A 26,944-nucleotide genomic window follows, 5' to 3' on the forward strand; every position below is an offset into this window, starting at 1 on the left:
CTTGGGAAATAAAGGGTTTGCTCCAGGTCTCCTTCCCCTGGCACAGATGCTGACGGGAAGGGCTCTGAGAGCAGCTGCTTGGGAGGCAGAGTGGGAAGGATGCTCTGGAAATGCCAGGCTCCATGTGCCAGGGGTGCGCTGAACTCCAAGCTGGGGAGCCTTCTGTCTCCTTTCTGCTCATGTAAATTATTTTGCTTCCTAGTCCTGATCGTTGCCCCTCCAGGAACACACCGTGCTGGCTGCAAATGCATTGCCGCCTTCTGCTGAGTTTTCCCATCAACTTACAGATGTCCCATTGGAAGTTTCAACAGACTCGATGGTTCTGACTGGTCTCTGAGAGTTTCTACTGAAGAACCAAGTAGCCCAATAGTTCTCTTGTAAACCATAGCTGCCAAGAACCATGTGACAGATGCTAGTCATGATGCATAGGCCCCAATTCAGCAAAACCACACTTAAACATGTTTAAGACCCATTGACTTGAAACCATTGACTCAAGTACATAAGAATGGCCAGACCAATGGTCCATCCAGCCCAGTATCCTGTTTCTGATAGTGGCCACTGTCAGATGCTTTAAAGGGATTGAACAGGACAGTGCAATTTATAGAGTGATCCATCCCCTGTTGTCCAGTCGTAGCTTCTGGCAATCAGAAGTTTAGGAACACCCAGACCATGGGGTTGCATCCCTGACCATCTTGGCTAATAGCCACTGATGGATCTATGAACATCTATGATGGATCCATGAACTTAGCTAATTCTTTTTTGAACCCGGTTATACTTTTGGCCTTCACAACATCCCCAGCAACGAGTTCCACCGGTTGACTGTACGTTGTGTGAAGAAGCACTTCCTTATGTTTGTTTTAAACCTGCAGCCTATTGAGCATGTGCGCATGTGCTTTGCTGAATCTAGGCCTTTATGCACTCCCAGGAAGCATGCAGATACTAAGGTGCTGGGCATGGCATAAGAACCTGAACAGAATGCAGTGAATAGCAACCCACTACAGTATGTTAACTGGAAGCTCCCTGAAGAAGAACAAATCAGGATTACAGCTGAATTATTTTAAATGGAGGGTGATACTCTTTTGGGCCTGTTTGTGCTCCCATTAGAGTTAGTGGAAGTTTTGCCATTGGCTGTAATGGAAACATGATCAGGGCATTAGAGAGGAAAACTTGCCAGCATCTTTAGATTTTCCCTATGTGGGGTGAATTAAAAGCAGGGAGAACGACATGGCTCTGACCCTGGAGGGGAGGTGCATAGTGAGTGTTAACATGTTTCTTCTTCTCTTGCTCTCAGACTAGCCTAACCTTCGTGGGCTGCGTGGGGATGCTGGACCCTCCCCGGAAGGAGGTGATGTCATCCATTGAGATGTGCAAGAAAGCTGGCATCCGAGTCATAATGATCACTGGGGACAACAAAGGCACCGCCGTGGCCATCTGCCGGAGGATTGGGATCTTCTCAGAGAAGGAGGATGTGACGGACAAGGCCTACACCGGCAGGGAGTTTGATGATCTCCCCCTGGAGACACAGCGGGAGGCTTGCCGTTCGGCCCGTTGCTTCGCCCGAGTCGAACCTGCTCACAAGTCCAAGATAGTCGAATACCTACAGTCCTTCCATGAGATTACAGCCATGGTGAGTTGTCTGCAGGGCCCCTCATGTGGGTTTACTCATATGAATCACTTTGTAAGCATCATCGTGACTGTCTAGAGCAGGGGATGGGAGTCAGGACTTCAAGGTCCCAGTCTGAGCTGTAGAGTAGGAGTGTTGCCCTGTGTGGATACAAAATTTGTATCCTTATCCGATCCACAAATTTCTGTAGATATCCACAGATTTGCAGGGCCCTAGTGTTGTCCGTTGGTTTGGAGCAAGGGTTTGGGAGCCAGGACTTCTGGATCCTGTTCCTAGCTCTTCTACTTACTCTGTATAGCCTGGAGGAACACACTTAAGTTTTCCATCTATACAATGGGCCATCATAATACATGCCTTCATTACAGAGCTGTTGTGAAGCCGAATGTGAGCAGAGCGCTTGGAAATGCACCACAGCAGTGCCAAGTGATGCTGTTTTAAGAACTACTCAATAGGTAGAAGTCCTGCCAACAAACACACATGAATTCATGTGACCCAGACTTGGTTTTCAGGCTATGCCTGCACTCTGAGCTAGGGTGTGATTCCCAGCTCCTGTAGGCATACCCACCCTAGCTGTCATTGAGCTAGCGTGCTAAACAAAGTAGTGTAGCTGTGGTGGCACGGGCAGTGGCGAGTGGCAGCCATGCCAAGTACAAACCCTCTTGAGCCCTGTGGGTACATACGCGGCACCGTTGCCTGTACTCCCATGACGACAGGACTATTTTTAGCCTGCTAGCTCTCATTGACTACATCTACGCAAGCTGGGATTCGCACCCCTAGCTCATAGTGTAGACGTAGCCTTAGCTTCATGCCTAGGCCGTTTCCTTCTATAAAATGTCCTTTAATAAAACACCCATGCTTTTTCCAGACAGGAGATGGAGTGAATGATGCCCCAGCCCTGAAAAAGGCTGAGATTGGCATTGCCATGGGTTCTGGTACAGCCGTAGCAAAATCAGCAGCGGAGATGGTGCTGTCTGATGACAACTTCTCCACCATCGTATCTGCCGTTGAGGAGGGCAGAGCCATCTACAACAACATGAAGCAGTTCATCCGCTACCTCATCTCTTCTAACGTTGGAGAGGTTGTCTGGTAAGGGCTTCCAGTTCACACCTCACACTAGGATAGTCGGAGGGATGAGAAATATCACCAGGACAGAAGTGTCCTTTCTGATTCTTGGAGCTATATCCCAGTTGGTGTAAATCAGATTAGCAATGGCGCTATGTTGATTTACATCCACTGAGGATGTGAGCCTAGATAGCAGCACCACTTTAGGTCCTGCGCTCTCTGCCTCAGTTAAAAGCGGCACGGATACTTTCATTCATATTTCTATAAATTCAGCAGCTGCTACTGTAAAGCCAGCCTTTCCCTTGATGTGGTGTGGGAACCTCTGGCTATTTTACAGTATTTCCAATTTTGAGCACAATAAAGGAAGCACCATGAAACACTGCGATATGATCAAATACCATGGTGTGACAAATATGCTGATCCTTAAGTGACAAGTGCTGTAGCTTGCTATAAGTGCATCATTATGCAACTCCAGCGTGGTGTTGATAGATTCCTGTGAGGATATTTGTGTCTGACGGGGTAAATGAGAGACTCCATTACAATGCTCACAGCTTCTTTTACTGTGAACAATTTCCTGAAAAAGGCTTTCAGAACAAATCACTGTGTTCTGCAGCAATCTTGGCCAGGTACTGATTGCTTGCAGAGTTAACTTTTGAACCCCTTATGTCAGAAATTCAGCAGGGACAACTGTGCTGGTGACAAAAAGCACATTGAACAGTTGAGATGCCATCTGATGGGCTTCTTATGCAAATTTACGAGTCTGGTCCCCAGTGGTGAGATGGGTTGAAACTGCAACATTCAGATCTGAGTTTCAAATTCCCTAGAGTTTGGAGGTGTTTGAATCTGGGGCTTTGGGATGAACTTCAAAATCCAAATCCAGGTGTGGATTTTGAACAGCACCAATGTTTAGAGGGCATTTGGACCCAGGGTTTTGGCTCACACTCCAATTGTACAAGTACAATCCTCTCTCTCCCTGGCATGTATCTAACCTAGAGTGGTTGTGTCTTTTTCACCTGAAGTATTTTCCTGACTGCAATCCTGGGCTTGCCTGAAGCTCTGATCCCAGTCCAGCTGCTCTGGGTGAACCTAGTGACAGACGGGCTACCTGCCACTGCTCTTGGATTCAACCCCCCTGACCTAGACATCATGGACAAACTTCCCCGCAACCCAAGAGAGCCCCTCATCAGTGGCTGGCTTTTCTTCCGCTACCTTGCCATTGGAGGTGAGAGGCCCTGGCTAGAGATGTAGTGCCATGAATGGACAAAGTGCCGTGTATTACCTTGGCTTAAAACAACTGCTGACTAGTGTGTGTCCGGAGGGATGGGTCCATAGTGATCTCCAGTAATGAGGAGAGGCTTATTCACAGTGCAGAGAGATGTAGAGCTGCACAATATCCAGGGAAAATATATTCCTCATAACATAACATTCCTCATACATCCCAAAGTAGGCAACCCCTAAAGAATCCATCTCCTCTAAGATTAAGGGCACTGGAAGAGTGTAATCAGCTCAGTCAGACATCAGGCAATAGCTGAGAGATATTTTACCTTCAATAGTCCTGGGGTTGCTGTGGTGGGAGCAAGGGAACTTTCTGGTCCAATGACCGGGCCAGCTTGGGATTCTTGCAGTGTGCGCACTTGGCTGCCTCTGCTAGGAGCCATCTTTTTCTTCTGGCCAGGCTCCCAGTTTGAGCTACCCCAGTCCCCACCCATCCATTACCTATGGTTATCTTCGGCCTAGGTAGCAGCATGAGAAGGCATTGTGCATGGAGAGCAAAGGCGGGACAGAGAGCCCATAGCAGCTTTGGGATCACACAGAAGGCCAGAGTGCAGAAGGGGATGGGCAGGGAGCAGGAGGGTCCCCACCTCCTGGGGTGGGTGGATTTTTGTAGTGACTGTCGGGACAAAGGATGCAAATAGGAATGGTGGTCTAGTGGATTAGGTGCAGGATTGGAATTCAAGATACCTGGGTTCAATTCCTGGCTCAGCTACAGAACTCTTGTGTGATCTTGGACAAGTCACTTATTCTACCCTGTGCCACAGTTCCCCATCTGTAAAATGGGGCTATCGCTTCCCTTCCTCTTAATGACCGTGAGGTGCTCCGGTACTACAGTAAAGTACCTGCACAGACTGGGCAGAAGGGATCTTGTTTAAGAAAGGGCAGGGGGAGAGACCTTAGTAGGGTGCGAGGTGAAGCTGTGGCAATGCAAGATGGAGAGAGAGGAGGGAGACAGGCTCAGGTTCAAGTGTTTTCAGAATTCTTGCTCCAGGCTCCTAATGAGCTGGGATGGAATATGAGGAGTCCCTCTGTGTGCGTAGTGTGGGTTTAGAGGGTCAGAACAGTTCAGGTCTCTTTTCCCAATTTGCTGTTCTTCCTCTACCCAAATGAGCAGCGAGAGCCATAGCACAGAGTGGAATCTACAGGTTCACTGTCCAGCACAAGGCAGTGTAACCCTGAGGGCCGGAGGGCCCTATGCTAACAAATAACACAGCAAGCGAGAACCAAACAATGAATCTCGTGCTTACAGGGCTACACAACCTGCTCTCTCTTTGGTTGCAGTGTACGTTGGATTGGCAACTGTGGGAGCAGCTACCTGGTGGTTCTTGTATGATGCTGAAGGGCCGCAAGTTACCTTCTACCAGTTGGTAAGTTGTGGCAGGGAGGGAGAAGGGAAGATTATTTCACTCGAACACCACTGAAAACTCTCTAATATCTAGGCTCCCCAGCAGGATCACCAGAGGATTTGTTTTTCTGCCAGTCCACCTCTTTTAAAAATTCAAAATTTTGAAAAGTTTCCAAGTGCTAAAAGAAAATGTGTCAGCTGAAATAATGGCAAAAGCCCCCTCCCAGGTGAGATCCCACCTCCCATCAGCTGGTCAGCATGGTGGTGACTTTACCTAAAGAAACATCTCTCATGTATCCCCAGACCTGATGGCCCACTCCACCCACGTCACTGTGAGGAGTCAGAGACACATTTGTAGGGAGTGCAGCAGGAATTGCAGTTATTCCGCTTGATTGCTGCCACTCTGATCAGGTGGGGTGAAGGTATTTGGGGAAGGGGAAACTTTCCCATCGCTGCTTTAAGGCATCAGTTTTAGGCCCCTTAAATAAGCAAATCTCTTATTACTCTGTATGTTTCTACTGCATCTAGTGCCAGATTGACTACTCTGGAGACTGATTATTGTTATTTGCATTGCAGTAACTCCTAGATGCTCCAACCAAGGTTAGGGCCTCATTGTACTAGGTGCTGTACAAACAGGAAGAGTCATTCCTTGCCCCAAGGATCTTTCATTCTATATAGAAAAGACATGCAAAGAGAGAGGGAAAGCAGAGGCACGGGGAGGGAAATAGCCTTGCCAAGCATGTGATAACTGGTGTAGAGCAAGGAATAGAAGCCATGTTTCCTCATTTCAGGTATGATTAATGCAAGTTGCAGAGGTAGATTTATTTTTTGTAATGGAGACACATGTTCACTTGGAAATAAACTGAAATAACTAATGAATCAAATTCACATAGACTACCTAGAAGCTGTCATATGATCACTTACTGACTTACTAGATGAGCTGGATTCAAACCTGAAGATGAATGGCTTCATATCCTCTTATCAATCCCCCCTGAGCCAAGAAATATTTAATAGAATCTTTGATAACTGAGGCTCAGATCCCACCAGCAATCTGCCACTTCTGCCTGTTCATGCCTGTTACTGTTTCTTCTGCCAGAGGAACTTCATGAGATGCACAGAGGACAACCCCATCTTTGAAGGCATTGACTGCAAAATCTTTGAGTCCCGTTACCCAACCACTATGGCTCTGTCGGTACTAGTGACGATTGAGATGTGCAATGCTCTCAACAGGTACAGTACGTATGGGAATATCAGATAAAGCATTCTGCCCTGAATAATGTTTGAACCAAGCAAACATGTTACTGTCATTAGAGATGGCAATGTGAATACATTTGGATCTCTTAGTGGACATTTTGGTCATATTAGCAAGCCAGTAATATCTGGATCCAGATCCAAAACCTTTCCGGGCTAAGGGTCAAGCTTGGATCTGACAACGCTGAAATCTCACTGACCCTTCTGGTAAAATCTGGAGCCAGAACCAGCAAATAGTTCCCTTTGCAATTTTGGCTCTGATCCCACAGATGGATCAGGACTTCAGGCTGGAGGTTCTGGTATTGGCTTTCACAATGAGTAATATTTTGGTGCTGTATGTGTACCTATCCAATGAGTTTGGGAATCTGATACTGAAGGAATAGCATGACATCAGCTATTCGCAGGCTGACCTGAAGAAGAGCTCTGCATAAGCTTGAAAGCTTGTCAATCTCACTTAGAAAAGTTGGTCCAATAAAAGATATTACCTCACCCACCTTGTCTCTCCATCTGAATAGAGAGATATTGCATGAAATTCACTTAAGAATATTTATTTCCAGAGCCTAACAAGCCTGGAAGGAGAATAATGTATGGTAATAGTTAAGTAATCCTTTTTCCTGGAGGAGGCTTTTATGCAGAGATCTAGCAACATATTTCTACTGATTAGGAGGGCTTAGGGATATATTGATTGACCCAAATTATACTTGTGAGGACAGGGGGTTATTTAGTAGGTGATTTGATCTAACCTCTGTCCTCTCGCTCTTGCAGTGTGTCTGAAAACCAGTCACTGCTGAGGATGCCACCATGGCTCAACATCTGGCTGCTGGGGACAATTGTCATGTCCATGGCACTGCACTTCGTGATTCTCCACGTGAAGCCTATGCCTGTAAGTGATGCAGCTGGCACAACACGCAGCTGGTAGGGTTGTTCTTTTGACAGGGAAACTCCATTGTACGCTTTACTTCTCAAGTCTTTGCTGATTTTCAGTGGGACTTCCCTGCCCAAAAGGTTTCCACAATTGAGCCTTGTGATTCAGAAAGATATGGGACTGGGAGTTAGGAGTCTTGGGTTCTAGTCTTAGGTCGGCCACAGAATTGCAGTCCGACCTTCAGCAGTTACTTCCCCTGTTTGTTCCTCACTTTCTCCATCTGTAAAGTGAATGTAATGTAATGATACTTATTGTCCCTTGCCAAGTTCCATGTCATTATCTGTACAAGCTTCAACGAAGTCCCTCTCTTCTGTGCATGTGATATGATCCAGAAGGCCTGGTCCCTTGCACATCTCTTACCTCAGTGCACATCCATACGAACAGAAATGGGTCTGATTTTTGTCTCTCTCCCCCCTTCCCTATTAATAAGTATATTGAACTGTTCCTACCTTGCAGCTGATCTTCCAGGTGACCCCCCTGAGCTGGCCGCAGTGGGTGGTCGTGTTGAAAATTTCCTTGCCTGTTATCCTGCTCGATGAAGGACTCAAGTACCTTTCCCGCAACCACCTAGAGGGTGAGCACACTCTGCAAAGTAACTGCTGACTAATTTCTGTACCATGGCTCTTGCTTTGTGCAGCTTTGTGCTTGCAGGCATGAGTCATTTAGCATCTCTGCTGAAGTTACGATTGGCCCATGCACATGCAGTCATACTTACTTTTCCTCCATTGTGGTTGTAACGGGTTGCCGACTCACCACCGCGGCGCCTCCTGCTGGTTGCTCTGGGAATTAGCTCTGTCCTAGCCGTGGAGCGCCCTCTGTGGGTGGTGTCCTGCCCATTGCCTGCTCTGCTGTACTGTCTGGCACCCGCGTTGCTCCTTGGCTTGCGGCGTCCTCTTCTGGACACAGCCCTCCGGCTGTGCCCCACTCGGATACCTCCCAGGGGTATCCGCAGTCCTCAGTCTGCACCTGCCCTCATGGCCAACTGCAGCCCCAAAGTCTAGCCCCTTGCCTCAGGGCAAGCTACAATCTATATCAGGCCACGCTCCTCCCATTGAATGTTTCCATTGACTTCAGTGGGAATTGGATCAGCCCTCTTTAAAAATCTGTTTCTTCCAAGAATTCTTCTTGCCTTGTTCTTTTGACTCTTTCTCCTCCAAATGATGGTTCTGTCCTGTTTGCTCTCTCTACGGTATGACCAAAAGGTGCTGAGCACCTGAAACTTTGATTAACTTCAGTGGGAGTTGCAGATGCTCATCACCTCTCTGAATATGGCCCTCATGTTGTAAACAGGAAATATTGTATAGATCTAGTCCTGCACCGTTTATGTCAGCTGCAGGTTTCCCAGTGTCTTCAATGGCAGCAGGTTGGAACCGGTTGCTCTAAAGTACAGTGGATATTTACAGAGCTCTACGAATGATTTTTAATATGCTAATATTTTCTTCTTGTTGTAATGAAATATCACAGTGAGCAATCTCAATATCCTAAGTTAAATCTTTCTTTTCTTTTCTTTTGTTGATGAACACTGTAGTCTTTCAATAATTCGGCCCATGGCCTTCAAAACTCTGCCCCACTACTTTCCTGCCACCATCCTAAGCGGACCTCTGGTATTTGTTCCTTAATTAGTTAACTCATATTCTCCAGAACTTGGCACTAAATCAGAATCTGGGCTCTGACATTTAAAGTGACTGGGATTGCAGTAGACTAATGGAGTCTGCTTTTTAAAGGGAGTTTACTCAACCCAGCAATGTTGCCAGAAAAAACAGAGACATCAAAATGGGAAGCTGTCCTGCTGATCCTTCTTTTCGGAATTCCCATGACAGGAAGACGGCTTAAGGGGTTCCGGCTGTCACCTTGCAAAAGAAGGGAGCCTAGGTGGCCAATCCCAGGTTACTCTTGTTGCTTCTCCTCATTGTTGGCTTGCCTGAATGTCGCTTTTCTTATCACTGGTGAGTGGTGGATGACCTGGCAGAGCACTTGAACTGTGTTCTTTCTTCACCCTGGGTAGATACTTTGACCATATTAATAATCATTCTGTTTCAGGCAGCACATGTCCAGGATGCCTTTCTTAGTACTACTTCCTTTTCACCTCTAAAGACAGGTCTCTTCTGCCCTGTTGAGAAGGGATTCCTTGGGATCGTAATCATTAGGGGACAGCTTGGTCACTTAGGAGGACAAGCATGTGTCTTCTGAGATAGTGCTTATGAAAAGCTAATCTTTGCAAACCCTTTGCTACCATATAGTTTGCATAGCTTCTTCAAGGACAGCTGTGCAGCCCCGTTACTTTCATATTCTACACTAACACCTGATCAGTGGGGCTGCACAGATGTCCTTGAGGCCCTACTTTGGCCCACAGAACTCTTCTATTACTGGGGATGATCCACAAGATGGACAGACCCCAGCTGGTCTCTCTCTAGCCTGCAACCTCCCCTGAGCTCTGAGCTTTGTTTCATAAACAATCTTCTGACTTACAAACTGAGCACATTTTTATATGGAAATATTGAATAGGGAACCCCACTGTGCTATTTTTAGACTCACTTTTTAGGGCAGAACCACCCTTTAAGATTGCCAAGAGCCACAAGTACTGTACGAGTAATCTGGGAGGGGAAGGGGGCATTAAACAGATACACATTCCCCTTGGCTTGTGTTTTACTTTGTGAATATCAGATTGGCTGAGTCTAAAATACATTGTTGCTTTTGGCTGACTGATTCAGAGCCAGGTAGATTATTCAGGTAACCCACTAACCAGAAATAAAGATTAACAGATTTTTTTTTAAGAGCACCTCATTTTCAACAGAGGTGACTTGATGATGAACCACTGACTCTTGGACGGTTGTACAGCTGTTGTACAGTGACACCAGTCCTGTGTAGGTGCGATGGCAAATGTGAACATGAAGGTTGGGTGCTCTCTGCCACCCATAGCATGAGCATCCTTGCATTGCCTCGCTTCCTGAAATGTGCTGATGTTTTCAAAGGTGCCCTTGCTTTCTTGCTAAGGATTAGCTCCTCCTCCAGCTGGACTGTGTCAGAAGGTGAAAGGCGATGTAATTCACTGGAGAGGGTGTATATGCCATTGGCATGTCAAATTTGCTCAAGGATACGTCATTAGTAAAACCTGCTACTGCTAACAAGATTCAGCTAACATGTTAAAGGCCTGTGCTTTCAGAGCAAAAGCTCTCTCCAGTTATCACCACTTAGTCTCTGGGAGGTCATCACATATGGTATAATGAAGTCTATGAAGCCATCTGGAGCTCTTACAAAAGATAATGAAGCACCATCTTTGGATAAGATCAGGCCTTTATGATTGCCTGTTTAGCACTTGGCCTTGTTCCAGACAAATGTTTCTGATCCTTTGTGGGCAGAATGCTGCCCACAGTCCCCTTCCTCTCTTGTTCACAAAGATGCACAGTCTGGTGACTGGAATGAGACTCTCCTCTGGCACTGCTGTATCAGCCAGAAAGGCTTATGGTGTTACAATTTCATCAGTGTACCCTAGTTTTGTGTCCTACAACAGCCTCACACACCTCTATCCAGCCCTCCTAATGGGCTTCTTCAGGTGTTGCCTCTCTATTGATTTAGCTGTAAGGTCTTTCAGAAAGTTGATCAGACTCTTGCTTCTCCCTATCTTACCCTCAACTCCCAATAACCAAGTGTAACGATAGTCTTGTGGTTAAGGGCTTGGGAGACCTAGGTTCATTTCCCAGGCTCTCCCACAGGCTCCTTCTATGACCATCATCTTCCAAAAGGGCTTTGGCTGCTAGTATAATACAAACAATTTCCAGAAGTGATTGCACCAGCTATTGATGTTTCTAGCCGCTGGGTCCCATCTGCCTTGCTGCCAGCATACCCGTTCATCCGCACTGTTTGCCATGCAGCTGCATCGTGCTAATGCTGATTTCTGTGAATGGCCTTTGTCTGAACACTGCGTCACAATTTCTTGCCACTATTTAATTGCAGCAAGAGAACAAAATCATACCAGCCTGTGCTTCAATTGTCACATTCAAAAAAACCCAAACTCCTGTATTTACTCCACCTAATTCCTCTGAATAAATTTTAAAAACCAATCCTTAAATCTAGCATTGTCATTTTTCACCAGGAATTCTCAGGACAGTCAGACACACGTGGAGCGGGGAGCACCAGCTGAAAACCTGCAGGAGTCCAGATCAAACAGGGTTGGCTCTGTTGTGTGTATTGTCCTTGTCCATCATGTTCCTGCACCTGTGCCAGACTCTCTCATGTGCTGTGATGACCTGGTTGTACAGCATCTCGGAGGAACTGCTGAACAGCACAGGTCCCACTCCGGAAAATGTCCCGCAATTGTTTAGTTTGTGATTATTATTGAGTAGCCATAGGACAACAGGATCAAACAGCATCTCCAGTTCCTTTGTGAATCACAAAACTACACTGTGTTCTAAATAAGAAAAGCATGTGTGTTTCTGTAGGAGGGGTGGTGCATTATCAGAGATGCTCTCACAACTAAAATATAATAATATTACATAGCACCAGAAGGCTCAGATGTTATGCAATGGCTTAGCGCCACTGACATCAATTTACATCAGCTCATGATCTGGCCTCAAGGTCAGAATTTTCAGAAGGGCTCAGCAGTCACAAGCAGGGCCACATTTTCAGATGACGTCAACGCACTGGGTGCTGAGCTCTTCTCATAATCTGGTCATTGTTTTGGTCCCATGAGAGCTGAGCTCTCTAGTCTGAGTGGCCCCAGTTGTGGGTGCTGCACAACTGAAATTCTACAGAGTGGAGTGGTGATTAGCAAGTGCTGGCTTGCCAAAGGAGGCTTAGCACACGGGAAGGAGGAGGCTCTTCCAGCCCTAGGAGTTGCACAAGGAAGGAGCTTACTGGACTTTGCTCCATAAGGCTGTTACTTCTGATAATGTTCTCCCTAAAGGGGAGATTCCACTCATACAACTTGTTTAATATTTGACCATATTTTCCCTTTTTCAAATGTCCATAAGTCTTTTGAGTGGCTTTCTCTGCTAAAAAAAAAAAAAAAAAAAAAAAATTAGAGGCAGAAGGGCAGGTATCAGGTTGGAACAAATACATTGATGCAAACTCTGGAGCCTGAAAAAGTGTCGTCCCAAAGGTTCAACCTCATACTTTACAGCTAGAAAATCACTTCTGAGAATGTAGGAACTGATAGACCAGATTGGTGCAATGGTCCATCTAGTCCAATACCCTTTTTCTGACAGTGGCCACCACCAGATGCTTCAGGAAGAGTGGACAATTATGGAATCACTGGCCTATAGGGGGAAGCTGCTTTTTAACCTCTGTGAGATTGTGGTTGATGTATGGTTTCAAGCATAAGGGTTTTTCATCTCTTATAAGGTGGGATTTTCAAAAACACTTGAAAGAGTTGGGCCCCCAGTTCCCAGGAAAGATCAATGGAACTTTAGAGTGAAAAATAAGAACTTTTGAAAATCTCATTCATATGTAAGTGAGGCTCCTCCCATTATCCACATAAATATCCAGTCCTTGTTTTGAATCGTGCTAAACTCGTGGACTAATTGTATCTTGTGGCAATGAGTTCCACTGATATATGCTGTGTGTGAAAAAAGTGCTTCCTTTTATGTGTTTTACATTTGTTGCCTTTCTATTTGAATGTCTCCTCATTCTCGTACTGGGAGAAGGCTTGGACACTCCAATTTACTGTGTTGTCTCTCTAACCCTCATTATTTTATAATCTTTATCATGTCTCCTCTTACTCATCTCCCCTCTAAACTAAGCAGTCCTGATCTTTTCAGTCTCTCTTCATGTGGCAGTTTTTTCATACCCAGAATAATTTTCATCACCCATCTCTGGACCCCTTCTATATTTCTGTTCTTTTTTTTGGAGGTAGCGTGACCAGAACTTAGCCTGGTATGACCAGCAAGAGTGCACTGTTGAGTTTATATTGCACAGAGCTGCCCAAAATAATGCCCAGATATTTTTCCTGAGTCATTTCAGTTAATTTAAAGTTTGGATGAGTAGTTGAAATTAATCCTTCCAATGCTCTTTACCTTTCATTTGTCATCTCTAAATTCCATCTGCTATCATGCTGCCCTTTCACCCAACTCTATTTCCTTGCATAGTTTAGACTCATATACTTTAAGGCCAGATGGAACCATTATGATCATCTAGTCCAGTGGTTCTCAACCAGGGGTACGCATACCCCTGGGGACACAGAGAGCTCTTCCAGGGGGTACATCAACTCATCTAGATACTTGCCTAGTTTTATAATTGGCTACATAAAAAGCACTAGTGAAATCAGTACAAACTAAAATTGCATACAGACAATTACTTGTTTATATTGCTCTATATACTACTGAAATGCAAATATAATATTTATATTCCAATTGATTTTTATAATGATATGGTAAAATGAGAAAGTAAGCAATTTTTCAGTAATAGTGTTGTGACCGGGGTCCAAATGGGGAGCCAGCTATGGTCACTCAATTGGAGTGAACTACAAAGAATGGGGCAGACAATCCCCATAAAGTTGGTGAATATTCCAATACTTAGATTTACCAAGCCAGCATAAAACAGCTTCTTTATTAATTTACTGGTTATTCAGAACTCCAAACAACAGAGTTCCCTTAAAGTGATCCAGCCTCAGGCCTCCATCCAGGCACCAACGTCAAATATGATGAAAATTTCTGTAAATCTTATTTCATCATATAAAAGAAAAGGTTCTACCAATCCCAAAGGATCGGACACATCACCTCCCAGGTTAATTAATGTTTCAGATCTTACCCAAATACATGCTACAGCCAATTCTTATTAACTAAACAAAAATTTATTAAAAAACGAGAGAGAGAGAGAGAGTACGGTTAAAAGATCAATATACATACAGACATGAGATCAATTCATTGAGATTCAGATTCATAGCAGAGATGGAGAGCTTTGTAGTTGCAAAGAGTTCTTTTAGAAATAGTTCATAGGTTACAGTCCAATGTCCAAATGTCATATTCAGGGCATACCAGCATAACTGCGACCTCAGTCTTGTGACTCAAACTTCACCTGATTAAGTCTAAGCAGATCTGAGATGACAGAATCAGGACCCAAGGATTTTTTATACAACAATTTCATGTCTTTTGACAAATGTTCCTCAGGGAACAAAAGGTAATTAGGATGACTTTGAAGGAGGTTCATCACCAGTACTTAGCTATACGAATAACAAAAGGCCATTTGCTTGTTCCTCCACCATTCACCGTACATTTCAAAGAGAGATGAATACTGAGATATCCTGTGTTTACAATTCATTTAAATGATGGGATGTTTTTCTGACCTCTGAATTATCAGAATACAGCATAGACAGGGACTGTTGATTACATCGTTGACCCTATTCACACATATGTAAAAATACAAAAACACAAACATTATCTCCCTACATGTCTTTTGAGGGTTATTTATTTTGCAGGATGTTTAACCCTTTCCACCCATGTGTCACAAATATGCTGTGACACGTTTATATTTTTGTGTCTGATTTTGGAAGCAAATAGTTTTTAAGCGAGGTGAAACTTGGGGGTACGCAAGACAAATCAGACTCCTGAAAGGGGTACACTAGTTTCAAAAGGTTGAGAGCCACTGATCTAGTTTGACCTGCATATTGCAGGGCACAGAACCTCACCCACCCACTCCTGAAATAGATCCCTAACCTCAGGCTGAGTTACTGAAGTCCTCAAATCATGATTTAAAGAGTTCAAGTTACAGAGAATCCACCATTTACAGTAGTTTAAACCTGCAAATGATCCATGGTCCCTGCAGAGGAAGGCGAAAAACCCTCAGGGTCTCTGCCATTCTGAGCCGGGGGAAAATTCCATCCTGACCCCAAATACGGCGATCAGTTAGACCTTGAGCATGTGGGCATAACCCCCCAGCCAGACACTTGGGAAAGAAATCTCTACAGTAACTCAGAGCCCTCCCCATCTAGTGTCCCATCACTGTGCATAGGAGATATCTGTTGCTAGCAGTCGCAGATTGGCTATGTGCCATCGTAGGATGTCGTCATACCATTCCCTCCATAAACTTAACAAACTCAGTCTTGTTTCACACATCTTTCTCTTAATTATCTTTAAATAATCTTTTCTTATCTGAAATGTTGTCACCTTGTTGTGTTCAATGCCTCTTCCAGATCATTAACTGGTATATTTGACACTACTCCTAGAATGGAACTTTGGGCCACCACAGTGATGATCTTTTGCCTTGTTGAACATTGACCAGTTCCTCACCTTCTTGTTCTGTCTTTTGGGTCAATTTAGAACCTATGTCTGAATTTTATTCCCCACGACGACCAGGCTTTTGGAAACGCCAAATACATTGTCAATCATCTCTCCTTTATCCCCTAATCTGTTGACACACTCAAATAGTTCTAGCAGATTGGAGAGGCATGATTTCCGTTTACAAGAACTGGGCTGGTTTGTCCTTATATCACCTGTATTTAGTTTTTTTTTTAATAATTATCTTTAATTATAGTTTTAACCAATTTCATTTTGGAGTGAAGTGTAAGCCCTAACCGGTGTGCAATTCCCAAGAACAGCTTTGTGTAGATGCTCTTGCTATCCTCCAGTCTGTGTTGCAACCGTTGATTTGAACTAAAGATTGTGTATTTGTTAGCAGCTCAGCCCCCGAGAATAATTTGGTCCATTATCTGCACATGAGGCCAATTCTACTTCACCTCCACGCTTTACAACCTTCTGACTGATCTAGTGCTATGACAAATGGGTGTGGAGATAATGGACATATGTAGGGCCTGATTCAGAACTTGCTTACGCTGCTGTAAATCAGGAATAACTGTGTCAATGAAATTACATCTGTGTGAGATCAGAATTGGGACTACAGGTTCTTAAACCCAACATAAAGAAAAGGTTTTGCTAAACAGCGTGGATATAAATTCTACTGATCGTAAATAAGTCACAATGTTTAGGAACAATTCCCCTCCCCCCATATCTCACAAAAATACCTTCACATTGAGACAATAACGGACCATAAAAGGGATTCAAAAGCACATGTGAATCTCCATAGCAATGCATTAACAATGTGGACTAAACAGTTATTGTGTCTAATGGAGTCTGACAACAGCAGGAAAGATGGTGCTATGTTTCCAAGTCTATCGAGTGTCCTTGTGCGTTAATTTCTCTCTTTTGTTACCTTAGCCAAACTGTCATGTGGAAAGGAAAAGGTATCATGTTTCCAGATATAAGTGAGGTTGTCTGAGCTGAGAGGTGTTGCCAAGGAGAGTATTGCTGCTACCTTTGGAGTATGTCAACTTCCCCAGATAAGACCTTAATGCCCTACTGGCATTTTTGAAGGCTCTCTTGACGTGCTTTGGGGAATGCAGGAAGAAAAGAACTTTTCAGGGGTAGTCAATTATATTTTTATCAAGTCTGAATTTCTTGGTCAAGGTATAGTCAAGGTCCAGACTCCAGAGGAAAATAATAACAACGATAATAGTAAGTAAATAAAAAGGTATTGGGGTCCGTTCAGTAGCATCTGGTGGTCCAGATTTGGCCCGCAGTCTGCCTACTGACTACCCCTCCTTCATATGATCAGATACACAGGTCTAGGGTGGTTCCATTTCAGGGAGTCTGTGCTCGTGAAAGGGGCTACAGTAGACTGAGAGCCTTAGAAACTGAAGTCCTGTATTTATCCACAGAACAGGGGCAGCACAAACTTCCACAACAATGTGCCTCAGCTGTTCCACAGGGAGCAGCTCAAGGCACAAGAGGTTATTTCAGTTTCCACACCCCTTTTCCATCTCGGTCTCAGCTAACGTTGCCAGCAAGGGTCCCAGAGTACTTATTTGGCATTTATTTCCAGAGGCACAGATTATATTGCTTTTTGTTTGCTGCCATATGGTTTGCGGGGGAGAGGGTGCTGTGTCCAAACATCTGAATTCCTGCAGTGTCTTCTGTTGCTAGGAGAGTGGTAATAAAACACACCGAAAAGGCAGGTGTCCATGATCTTGTGTGAGCCCAGTACGCATCCTTCGGCCAAAATTTACAAGCGTTCAAAGCAATGACTACATCAAAGGCTTCTGCATTGTGAGGCAGGAATGAAATTGGAACTGGTGAAGTGGCCTTGTCTCTCAACTGGCTGTTTCTGCTGTAGCTCTTTGACTGTAGCTGAAAGTCCTTCCCTGATGTTCAGAGATGTTAGGCTGGGATTTTCAAAGCAGCATAATGCAGTTAGATGCCCAAGTCCCATTAAAATTCAGTGGAGTTTGGCACATGACTCTTTTGGGCTCCTTTGAAAATGCCAGGCTTAGTGCAGGGTACGACAACCCTTCACATCTAAGTTGATTCTATTAAAAGCTTGTGGATGAACTTTTCAAAAGCATCTAAAGAGTTTAGGCACCTACATCCTAGGACTTGGACTCCTAAGTAAAGAAGGTGCTTTTGAAAATGTTACACTATCATTTTTTTTTTAAACTTCAATGTATTTCTTGACTCTTGTTACCAAACTCTGACATGTCAGCTCTGAACTTTACAAAGACCATTGAAACTCAGGGTTTTTTTTTACCCAACTGTACTGCTAAGCATCACTTGGGTGCTCAGATGATAGTTATGAATGCAATATAAATACACAGACTGCTGACTGTGCACTTTCCATATCACTCTAGGAGGCATTGCTCATTTGGCCTGAAAGTCTGATGTGTATGGCTGTGCAGTGGATAAAACTTCCCTTTGCACACTGGTGAAAATGTGCTGTACGGTGTAAACTGAGGAAGTGGGTGTACTCATACTTAATTTCCAGGGGAACTAGAAATGATGGCAAATGACAGTGTAATTTAGGTATTCTAGACATTATGGCTGGAAATTTCAAAGGAGTGCAAAGGAGTTAAGTGCCCAACTCCAGTTGTATCCCAGTGGGATTTGGGCACCTTCCTCCCATAGGTTCTCGAAAATCCAGCTAATGCAAAAAAAAGTGAACAAGTTAAAAATGTCTTAAATAAAATATGACTAATTAGTCTAATGAGAAACTTCCATCTTAACAATTCAGTCTAAAGTGGGCCTGAAAGAAATGACTTTCCCATCAGTAAGCACTGAAAATAAACATTTTGCAAAATAAAAGTTCTCTCTCTTCAAAATGGAACTTACCTTACAGTAACTTGATTTTCCAAGGGTGAAGCTGGATCTCTATCATTCCATACTACTTTGTGTCATCAAATGGGGTCCTTGTGACTCAGGAGCATTCAAACAGCCACCTGAGAGAGATGCAGCAGACACACTCAGTGAATAAAGAAACTGAAATATCATCAAGTATTTGTAATTAACTTTTTTCAGTGCAAATTCTTATTGCCTATAGGCTAGATTCTGCCACCCTCCCTTGTGTTTTATAGTACCTTGCTTCTGGAAGTCACTACGACTGCTCGACTGCACTATCAAAATGTGGCAGAATCTGGACCTATATATTTAAGATGAGATTTTTTTCAAAGCTGCCTAGGGAATTTGGACACCCATTCCCATTTAAAAATAATTGGAGCTCTCTAAGGCACTGTATCTAAATACTCTAGCTTTCCTTTAAGCCATAAATCACCTAATGCATCCCAGGAAGCATCTAGCTCTGCCATTGACAGGGTGAAGAAATTGGAGGAAAAGGCTGGTCTTGTGGCTCAAGCACACAACTGGGGGTTAGGAGGCCTGTGTTCTATTTCCTGCTTGGCCATGACTTACTGGGAGACCTTGGGCAAGTCACTTAAGCTCTGTGCCTCAATTTCCCAGTTGGTAAAATGAAGTTAGTACCTACCTCGCAGTGATGTTATAAGGCTAAATTATTTAATTTTTTATCAAGTGCTTGGGAATCCCCAGTTGAAAAGCACTGTAGAATTCCCATGTAGTAGTACTGTTCCATGTTGGTTGTACTGGGGTTCACGTGTCCCCGCCTGATGTACTGTGAGGTAGCCATTTCAAAAGAGAAGCCAAGCATTAAGAGCAAAAGCAGCAGATTCTACTACTCCATACTTGCTGGATTGGATAGGTGTGCATAGACACACCCTAGACTGGCCTTTTCATAAACCATCATGTTATACAGGGTTCTACCCAGCTGTATGACTCAGTGAAATGTCTGTCTCGATAACAGAATTGGTGCTTGGCTTGCTTTTTAACCATAACCAATTTCCTTTCTTTTGTAGGAGAAGAGGGGAAGAAATGAATGACATAAAGGAAACTCACTTTCTAAATAAAGAAACCCTAAGCTGTAACTCGGACTGAAGTCTTGCATGTTTGACCATCACTAGGAGCCAACAGGACATGCATGTGTCCGACTATCAGACTAATGCGGGTGAATCGTCAAGAAGAAAAATACTGATTTTGTTTATGTTTCGTAGCTTTTTTTCCCTGTACGTAATGGTGCAATTACTGGACAGCTAAATTATAGTTTGGGGATGGAACTATATGTAATTGAGTCATTGTAACACAGCTCCTTAGGGGTCCACTCCTGAAAAGTTTGAGACCCTTTTAAAAAAAAACAGCCCCAATTTGTGAGCTCAGTAAGGCATCTTTTGTTTTGTAAAAATGTGGTAGGTGGGAGGTCATGCTTTCACAGTGGTGCACAGTATCTGTGCATGAGCAGTGATGACAGAGGTGCATTCCAAAGCTGCGATGTGGCACAACAGACGGCATCTCAGTACCAAGGAAAAGCTTATCTGTGTGTATGGGCTGGGGAGGTAAGCAAAGAAAGGTGCATGGGATGCAACAGGTTTATTCCAATTGACTTCCAATTTAGTAGAGTGATATCCACTAAAGTATAATACCTAGGTGGCAATGTTAGTGCTCTGGTAGCCACATTGCCTAGATGTCTCGCTTTGGTGGTTTCAGTGTACCTGTATCCTGGTATAATTACCAGTGTTGTAGATCTTGTGGACATGTATTTACTTGCAAAAATTTTTGTGGTGGAAGTTGAAACTTCCTCTATTTATCATATTATTCTCTGTTCTCTTTTCCTCTTGTGAAAATCTTGTACCTTCTCAGGCTCATCTGACACCAAAGCATGACCCAGTCCTCTTGTCCTCTCTCTTTTGTATAACACTTTGTTAGCTCCCTTCTTCTGCTAAGCATCTCCACCTGAACAGCTTAAAACAAAATACGGAAATGGAGAACTCTGGATCCCACCACATCTAATGCTCATTCCTGGTCAAATTTTCTGACTAGGTAAATCTAGATTACCTAGTTTTTAAAATATGATTACATTGAAGGTAGAATAAAAGACTTAAAAGGCAGTTGTCCATTAGTTAATGTCAGTTTTGGGAGACAATCTGTGCTCCCAATATGATGTTGAAAAAAGGAGAGGTGATCACATGAGAGCAAAGGTTGTGTCTCAGAAATTGACATTAACTAATGCACAACTGCCTTTAAGACTTTTATTCTACAACCTATCTAAAGTTATTTTTGAAACTCACATAGAACATTTGACCAGGAATGGGCAGTAGATGTGGTAGGATCCAAAGTTCATGATGAAAGGAAAAAGATGCCTACACTTTTCATTCCTTCTAAACTTCACCTGGGTGTGTGAAGTTGCTTTGCTTTGCCTGCTTTGCTATTATTTTGCTCCATTCCTATCTGGATCAGTTTCTATGTTATTTTTTAAGTCTCTTAAAACCCCCAGTGCTTTTTGTCTTTCTTCCGTGCAGGCCAGCTGCCTGAACTTTGACAAGCTGGCAACCGTAGGTACAGTATGTGCCAAACACCATCCTTTCCTTTCTCTCCATCACCAGCATTGAAAAAGATGGGTCGCACCCCCAGACCAATGGGAATGTACAGACTTGTTATACTACTGAGCTGATTTAATTGTACAGAAAACCTTGCATGAAATGTTGTTACTGTATTTAATATAGAATGTATTCAAGGAATTTTAATATGGAGCTTGTAAAAAAAAAACCTCTTTATAGATACTATGTGATTACAGGAAAATCGTTCACCGAAAAATCATTATTTGCGTTCTTTTAGAATTTTCCTTTTCCCAACGTGTTTTGTATATGTCACTTTATAGAGCTGATTTAATTGAGCTGATTACACAGGCTGACTGATTGCCTTTTAGAGAGAATTTTCAGTGTGGGTGGAACTTACCCTTGAGCAGAGGGTCAGCAGATGACCCATACACCTCGTAAGCTCTCTAAAGAGGGTTTAAGCGGGACTTAAGTGGTGTGTGGGCCATGCATCTTTCTGTACAGAGGTGAATTCCACCTTGTTTTATTACAAAGATCTCCATTGCTCCATGGCTTTCTGAACAGCCTGGGAAATAACCGGTAGGAATTTAATCAAAGATTTAAGGGCCAAATTCAGCCCTCATGTAACCTGAGCAATTCCATTGACTTCAGGAGAACTGTTTCTGCTTATTCCAGGGTTGAAATTGATCCTCAACATCCTGCCCACACTATTTGGGGGAGGGTGGGTGGGTGTCCATAGAGTGTAGTGCAACCAGAGCTGTCTGGTCTGTAAGTTGTCCCTGTTGGTACATGTTCATATCCATCAGAGATCCATATTGGATTATAGGGAGTCTTGGCCAGATCTGCAGCTCCTGTGAATCTATGTTGCTCTACTGGAATTACATTGATTTACACCAGCTGAAGATCTGACTTTTTTTTTTGGTACCCAAATGTGTGTGTTTTCTAAAGCTTTTGATACTATTTTAAACTCTGTAACAAAGAGAGATTAAAATATTTACAAAACCTGTGTCTTGGGCAAGCTTGGGACAGGCAAAGATATGACGTCAGTAACCTTTAAGTCTTCTATTAAATTCCTTTTGGTCATTTTGCTTTGTCTCATCTGAAGCCAGGAAGGTGGAGACAATTATGTTAAGTCATTGTGATTGAATATTGTGAGGAAGAGGCAGGGGCAATATGACTTTCTATTGGATTGGTTTTAATTTATGCTCAGCACAACTAAAACGCACTATGGTGGTTCACTGTGCCTGATGATGGATTGAAATTGTGACATTACAGGATATGAAATTCAGCAAATAGAGTGCAACAACTCTCAGCCATGTTCCATGCCAGAGGCTTACTCTTCCCAGTAGCAGCAGATTTGGTCTTAAAATTCTGTTTGCCCTTTTCACTGTAAGCCAAATCAGTGGAACCTGCACTAGGGACACCTCCCACATGTATTCACTCTACTAAGGGTGACCTATTTTAAAGTATCCCCATTTTCTAGTATGATCCCTCATTGAAGAACCACGTCTCATTTTTTCTTTTGTTGCTTGTCACTTGATTGGCTGCTTTAAGACTGGTTTCCCGATAGACATTTTGGGGTTGTGGGGGATTATAGTTCAAATATTTTAATGAAGTAGAAAAATATCCTTAGATCAAATTTATTTTTCCTTTGTGTTTTGGTGAAGGGTCAGGATAAATCGCATAGAAGTTGTTTATTATTTGTGTGTCACCAGCAGTGTGCTGGCTGCTTTAACATGCTGTAGTGTTTTTCTGCGAACTTGAAGGTGGTTAAAGACCTAATCCCATTGATTTCAATATGGTTAGGATCAGGTCTGAATTGCATCTTACTGAAACATTTGATTGTGTGCAATAGAATGGAGATGTGCACTGGAATGGCTTTTTTTTCCCTCTCTCTTCCTGATTGCTTGTTGCAAAAGGAGGCCTATGGGGAAAAGCTGTCTAGGCTCACTTCTGTTGGAAACCAGGATCTAGGAATCACAATCATTGCCTTCTGGTGTATTCAGATTCTTTATAATAGTTTAGTCTCTTTCCAACAATACTTCCAGCCAGCCTGGGCCATTACAATAGATCCTCCTAAACACAAGGAGCAAATCATTCATCATGCATCACAGCCTGAGCACCAGAAAAGTAGCCTTTGTGGTTGTCCACGAGCACTTTAAATTAATTTCTCAGGGGCCATTCACCATGTTGGATCACACCTGTAAAATAAAGGTAGGAGGCAAAGTAGAGGCTCTCCTCCCTTAGGAGAGTGCCAAGTGTGAGCATTGGGCAATGGCTATGAAGTCCACATTATGCTGTTTGAGGACTTGAATATCCTTGTGGCCGATGACTGGATAAACTCTCTCCTAACAAGAACTCTCCCATGGAACATCCATCATCTGGGAAGGGTGCATTATGTATGTGAAAAGACTGCTGTTGCTGCATTGGGGGGGGGGGGATTACTAGTATCACATCTGAAATTTGTTTTCTTCCTTAATTCCTCTGTTGGCCAAAATACAGCCAAAGTTCTTGATTCTGATTCCATACATTGATTGGCATGGTGCCTTTCACAAGAATCTGGCACTGTCATGATGACACTGTCCTATTTACATGTTTCTAACACTTGGCCAATCCAAGACCAGGGTGGTACCATAAGGTGTCGGAATAGTGAGAAATTGGAGGTTTGGCCTTTATGGGAAGACTTGGTGGGTAACTTTAAAGGGACCCTTAATTCAAATAACAAATGTGGGGCTGGGAAAAAAGGGGTTTGTAAATGGAGCTTTTGGGAAGCTCCATCCCTATCTAGGTGCACAGTACAGTAGATGGGTGGGGTATGAAAAGCCAGATCAACAGAAGGATCCTGAGATGGCAAGTTTCAGTTCCTGTTATACACTTCACATTTACTATGCTGCTTAGAATTTAAAGCCCTGGTCCTGCCAACACTTGGGTGTAGCTTTATGCATACGGAGCTTGATCTAACAACCATTGTAGTCAGTGGGTGTTGTTTCATTGACTTCAATCAGCTTTGGGTCAGACTGATGAGTCAGTCCCATTAAACTTTAACAGACACATGTTTGAAGATTAAGTCCTAGATTTGTTTTTCGTATCTTGGAATAGCCACCATCTTAAATAGAAGAATGAGATTCCTGACTGAAAAATTAATGGGTGGAAGAGCTTAGTGTTGCTGCAGAAAATCACAGGATCATCCCATCTCACGATTAATACTTCACATTCTGAACCACTGTAGGCACAGACCAGGTAAGACACGCCAAACAAATATCCAATGGAGAAAACCTTTTAAGGTGTATTCTCCAAGTGGTTTGCTTTGGGCGCTGACCATGGTCCTGATTAAAGAAAAGAAGCCAAGCATGGAGCATTGATTGAAAGGCCTTACCATGCATACAAAGGGTCTGCAGTGGGATTTAATATCTTTATGGACCCTCCAGCAGTCATTTGGCAATTTATCCATCATCCTTAGGAGTCTCCTCCCTTTTTTTTTCTCCAACCCCTGCTTCATTTTCTTTTTCATTAGGGCATTTTCTAGGTTGAGCATGTTCCTGGCCATGGATGAAAAACACTTCACACCCCCATAATGTTTCTCTAAAGAGTTGCATACATGCAACCTGTGTTTTTTCTATGCTGTGATGTGTATTTTTATAACAATCTAGATGTTTTCAAAGGTTTTATCTTCTCTTATCCCCTCCTACCATCAATCTACTATCTCAGCAATCCCCGACCCACTGATTTCCAAGGTATTTTTAATACTCAGATTTTCACTGCCACTTTCTCCCACCAGTTTTTGATTATCCTACCAACCCTCCAGTGCTACCCTGAACTGCATGTCAGCCTGTTCATTCAGCTTAGCAAGAGAAGAGCAGTGGAGGTGGTTTTATGCGGCCAAATAAAGACCTCTAGACCCCATGAGGTTGGTAACAATGGTTTCTGTTGGGCATAGATTGGGATGATCCTAGGTTTAGGGTATGCAGGAACAAAATTAGTGAAAAGACAAATATGGGGGAGATACAAGTGTCCCTTGCATCCTCTCCTTTTGGTGCCATTCAGCTTTTGGTAATGTAAGAATAGAAAACGAAATGAGTCTAGAATAGATCTCTGTGCTCTGTATATACAAGAGCCTAAATAGGTAGGTGTACCCTACCTTAGGGATATCTGTATAGCAGACTCATGCCCATGCTATGTGGAGTCTGTGCTGTGTTTTGTCAGTGTACTCAAGACCATGAAGAGAGAAAACACTGACTTGTTTACAGGTGTCATTAGTGTCATGGTTTGACTCTCTGAATGTAGCACTTTTGCTACAATGCCTGAGCAGCCAAATCTAGAAACCTTGTTGAGTTTGCACTTAGTAGTGAAAGATAAATTGTTACATCTTTTTAAAAAGAGTTGTTTGGGGGTAGAATTGAAACAAGGTTTCCTATTTTATTATGAGAGATATTTTTCCACTAAATTACTGATTCCTAAATGGTGTACTTTGTCTGATGTAAATAGCCAGGTGTATCGTGAAGACTTAAGAAGGGTCATTGTAGTCACATATGTATGATCCACCCTGTTCGCACAATATTGAGCCAATTTGTTTTATACTTATGAAATTACAGAAATAAAAGCAATTTTACTGGATGACTCTGATTCTGCTTTTCTTCCCCCTTTTCTTGCTTATTCATTATTCACTTTGAGGCAACTAAAGAAACTAGTGAGAGCCACACACAGCCCCTGCAGCCATTATTTAGCCCTTAATCTATGGCATAAAAGATCATGGAATGTGGACTCACTATTTAGAAATAGACCCTGGTTGGCCTAAAAAGTTAACAGTTCCTTAAAATTTGGTGAGATTCTTAAATTGAGGATTTTGGGTGGAGCACATTAACAGCATGTCCCAGCAAAGGAGGTGGCTGATCAAAAGTCTGTTGAATCATTGATTTCACTGCATACTGTTTATATAACTGAGGAGTTACAAAGAAAATAAGGGGTCTTAATGTCACTAGATCACAATTTCCTATAGGTTCTGGGAGCAGCCAAGACAGAAATATAACATGACTGCAATCCCTGGCTGCAGGTGGCACGTCTGCTTCCAATACTGGTTGAAACTGGGAATTAGAGATGTGTGGTTATGCATGGTTGTGGAGAAGTTTTAGAGAGTGCAAATTAAACTTGAGGATATGGCAATACAAAAATTATTTCCTAATGTATCCAAAGTACTTCCCTGACCCTCGGCACAGTGTTTTGAAAGTGTTCTACATGTGTAGTGGTCACCAAAATGCTTTGTGTTTTCACTGCCATTTAGGAATGTAAAATGATTGAGGGCTGTACTTTAAAGAGCTATGTTCACAGCTTAGTATAAATCAGGGGTCTCAAACACACGGGCTGCATGCGGCCCACGGAGTTATTTCCCGCGGCCCGCCATAGGCACCGACTCCACCAGCAGCCAAGCTTCAGACATTACTGAGTGTTTACATTTTATTAAAATCCCTCTTCGCATTACAGTTCAAAAAAAGTTAATAGGTTGACTTTTAATAGCACACTATATTACTCTTCATTTTTTACTATACTTTTGTATACTTGTATGAAAAGGTTTCAGTGATGGGGCCCTTAGGCCAATGTACTAGTCCTCATGGTGATTTGAGTTTGAGATCCCTGGTATAAATCAATGGTCCACTGAGATCAGACTCCACTGACCTATACACCGACTGAGGGTCCGGCCCAAGCATGTGTTGTCCTCCCTTTCTAGAGAGCCCATGCTTGTTAGCAACGTGCGGACCCTGGGAGATGGAGCCTAAGCAGGTTTTATAAAAGTCTGTTTATAACATGGTT

At 43.2% G+C, this 26,944-nt stretch overlaps 1 protein-coding gene and 1 long non-coding RNA gene across 6 annotated transcripts in view; one reads left to right on the forward strand and one right to left on the reverse strand.

Moving 5' to 3' along the window:
* ATP2A3 (ATPase sarcoplasmic/endoplasmic reticulum Ca2+ transporting 3) overlaps positions 1–25,753 on the forward strand; it is a 158,954-nt gene extending 133,201 nt beyond the window's left edge. For 2 of the 4 annotated variants that reach the window (XM_073315802.1, XM_073315798.1), the window contains exons 14-22: positions 1,292–1,627; positions 2,490–2,710; positions 3,706–3,908; positions 5,243–5,328; positions 6,403–6,536; positions 7,323–7,440; positions 7,939–8,056; positions 11,576–11,651; positions 19,607–25,753. In XM_073315802.1, coding sequence (XP_073171903.1) covers positions 1,292–1,627; positions 2,490–2,710; positions 3,706–3,908; positions 5,243–5,328; positions 6,403–6,536; positions 7,323–7,440; positions 7,939–8,056; positions 11,576–11,651; positions 19,607–19,685 — 1,371 coding nt within the window. In that variant the 3' untranslated portion in view covers positions 19,686–25,753. Of the gene's footprint in view, positions 1–1,291; positions 1,628–2,489; positions 2,711–3,705; positions 3,909–5,242; positions 5,329–6,402; positions 6,537–7,322; positions 7,441–7,938; positions 8,057–11,575; positions 11,652–12,822; positions 14,284–19,606 lie in introns of those variants that run through there. The other 2 variants (XM_073315799.1, XM_073315800.1) reach the window with 2 other exon arrangements.
* LOC140899771 (uncharacterized) overlaps positions 1–26,944 on the reverse strand; it is a 137,437-nt gene that overhangs the window by 46,683 nt on the left and 63,810 nt on the right. The window contains exons 3-4 of one of the 2 annotated variants that reach the window (XR_012155442.1): positions 18,573–18,679; positions 14,271–14,815 (exon numbers count right to left, since the gene is read on the reverse strand). This is a non-coding gene — a long non-coding RNA (uncharacterized lncRNA). Of the gene's footprint in view, positions 1–14,270; positions 14,816–18,572; positions 18,680–26,944 lie in introns of those variants that run through there. The other variant, XR_012155443.1, reaches the window with a different exon arrangement.

Source organism: Lepidochelys kempii, chromosome 17 (assembly GCF_965140265.1).
Source record: "Lepidochelys kempii isolate rLepKem1 chromosome 17, rLepKem1.hap2, whole genome shotgun sequence".
NCBI classification, from domain to species: Eukaryota; Metazoa; Chordata; order Testudines; family Cheloniidae; genus Lepidochelys; species Lepidochelys kempii.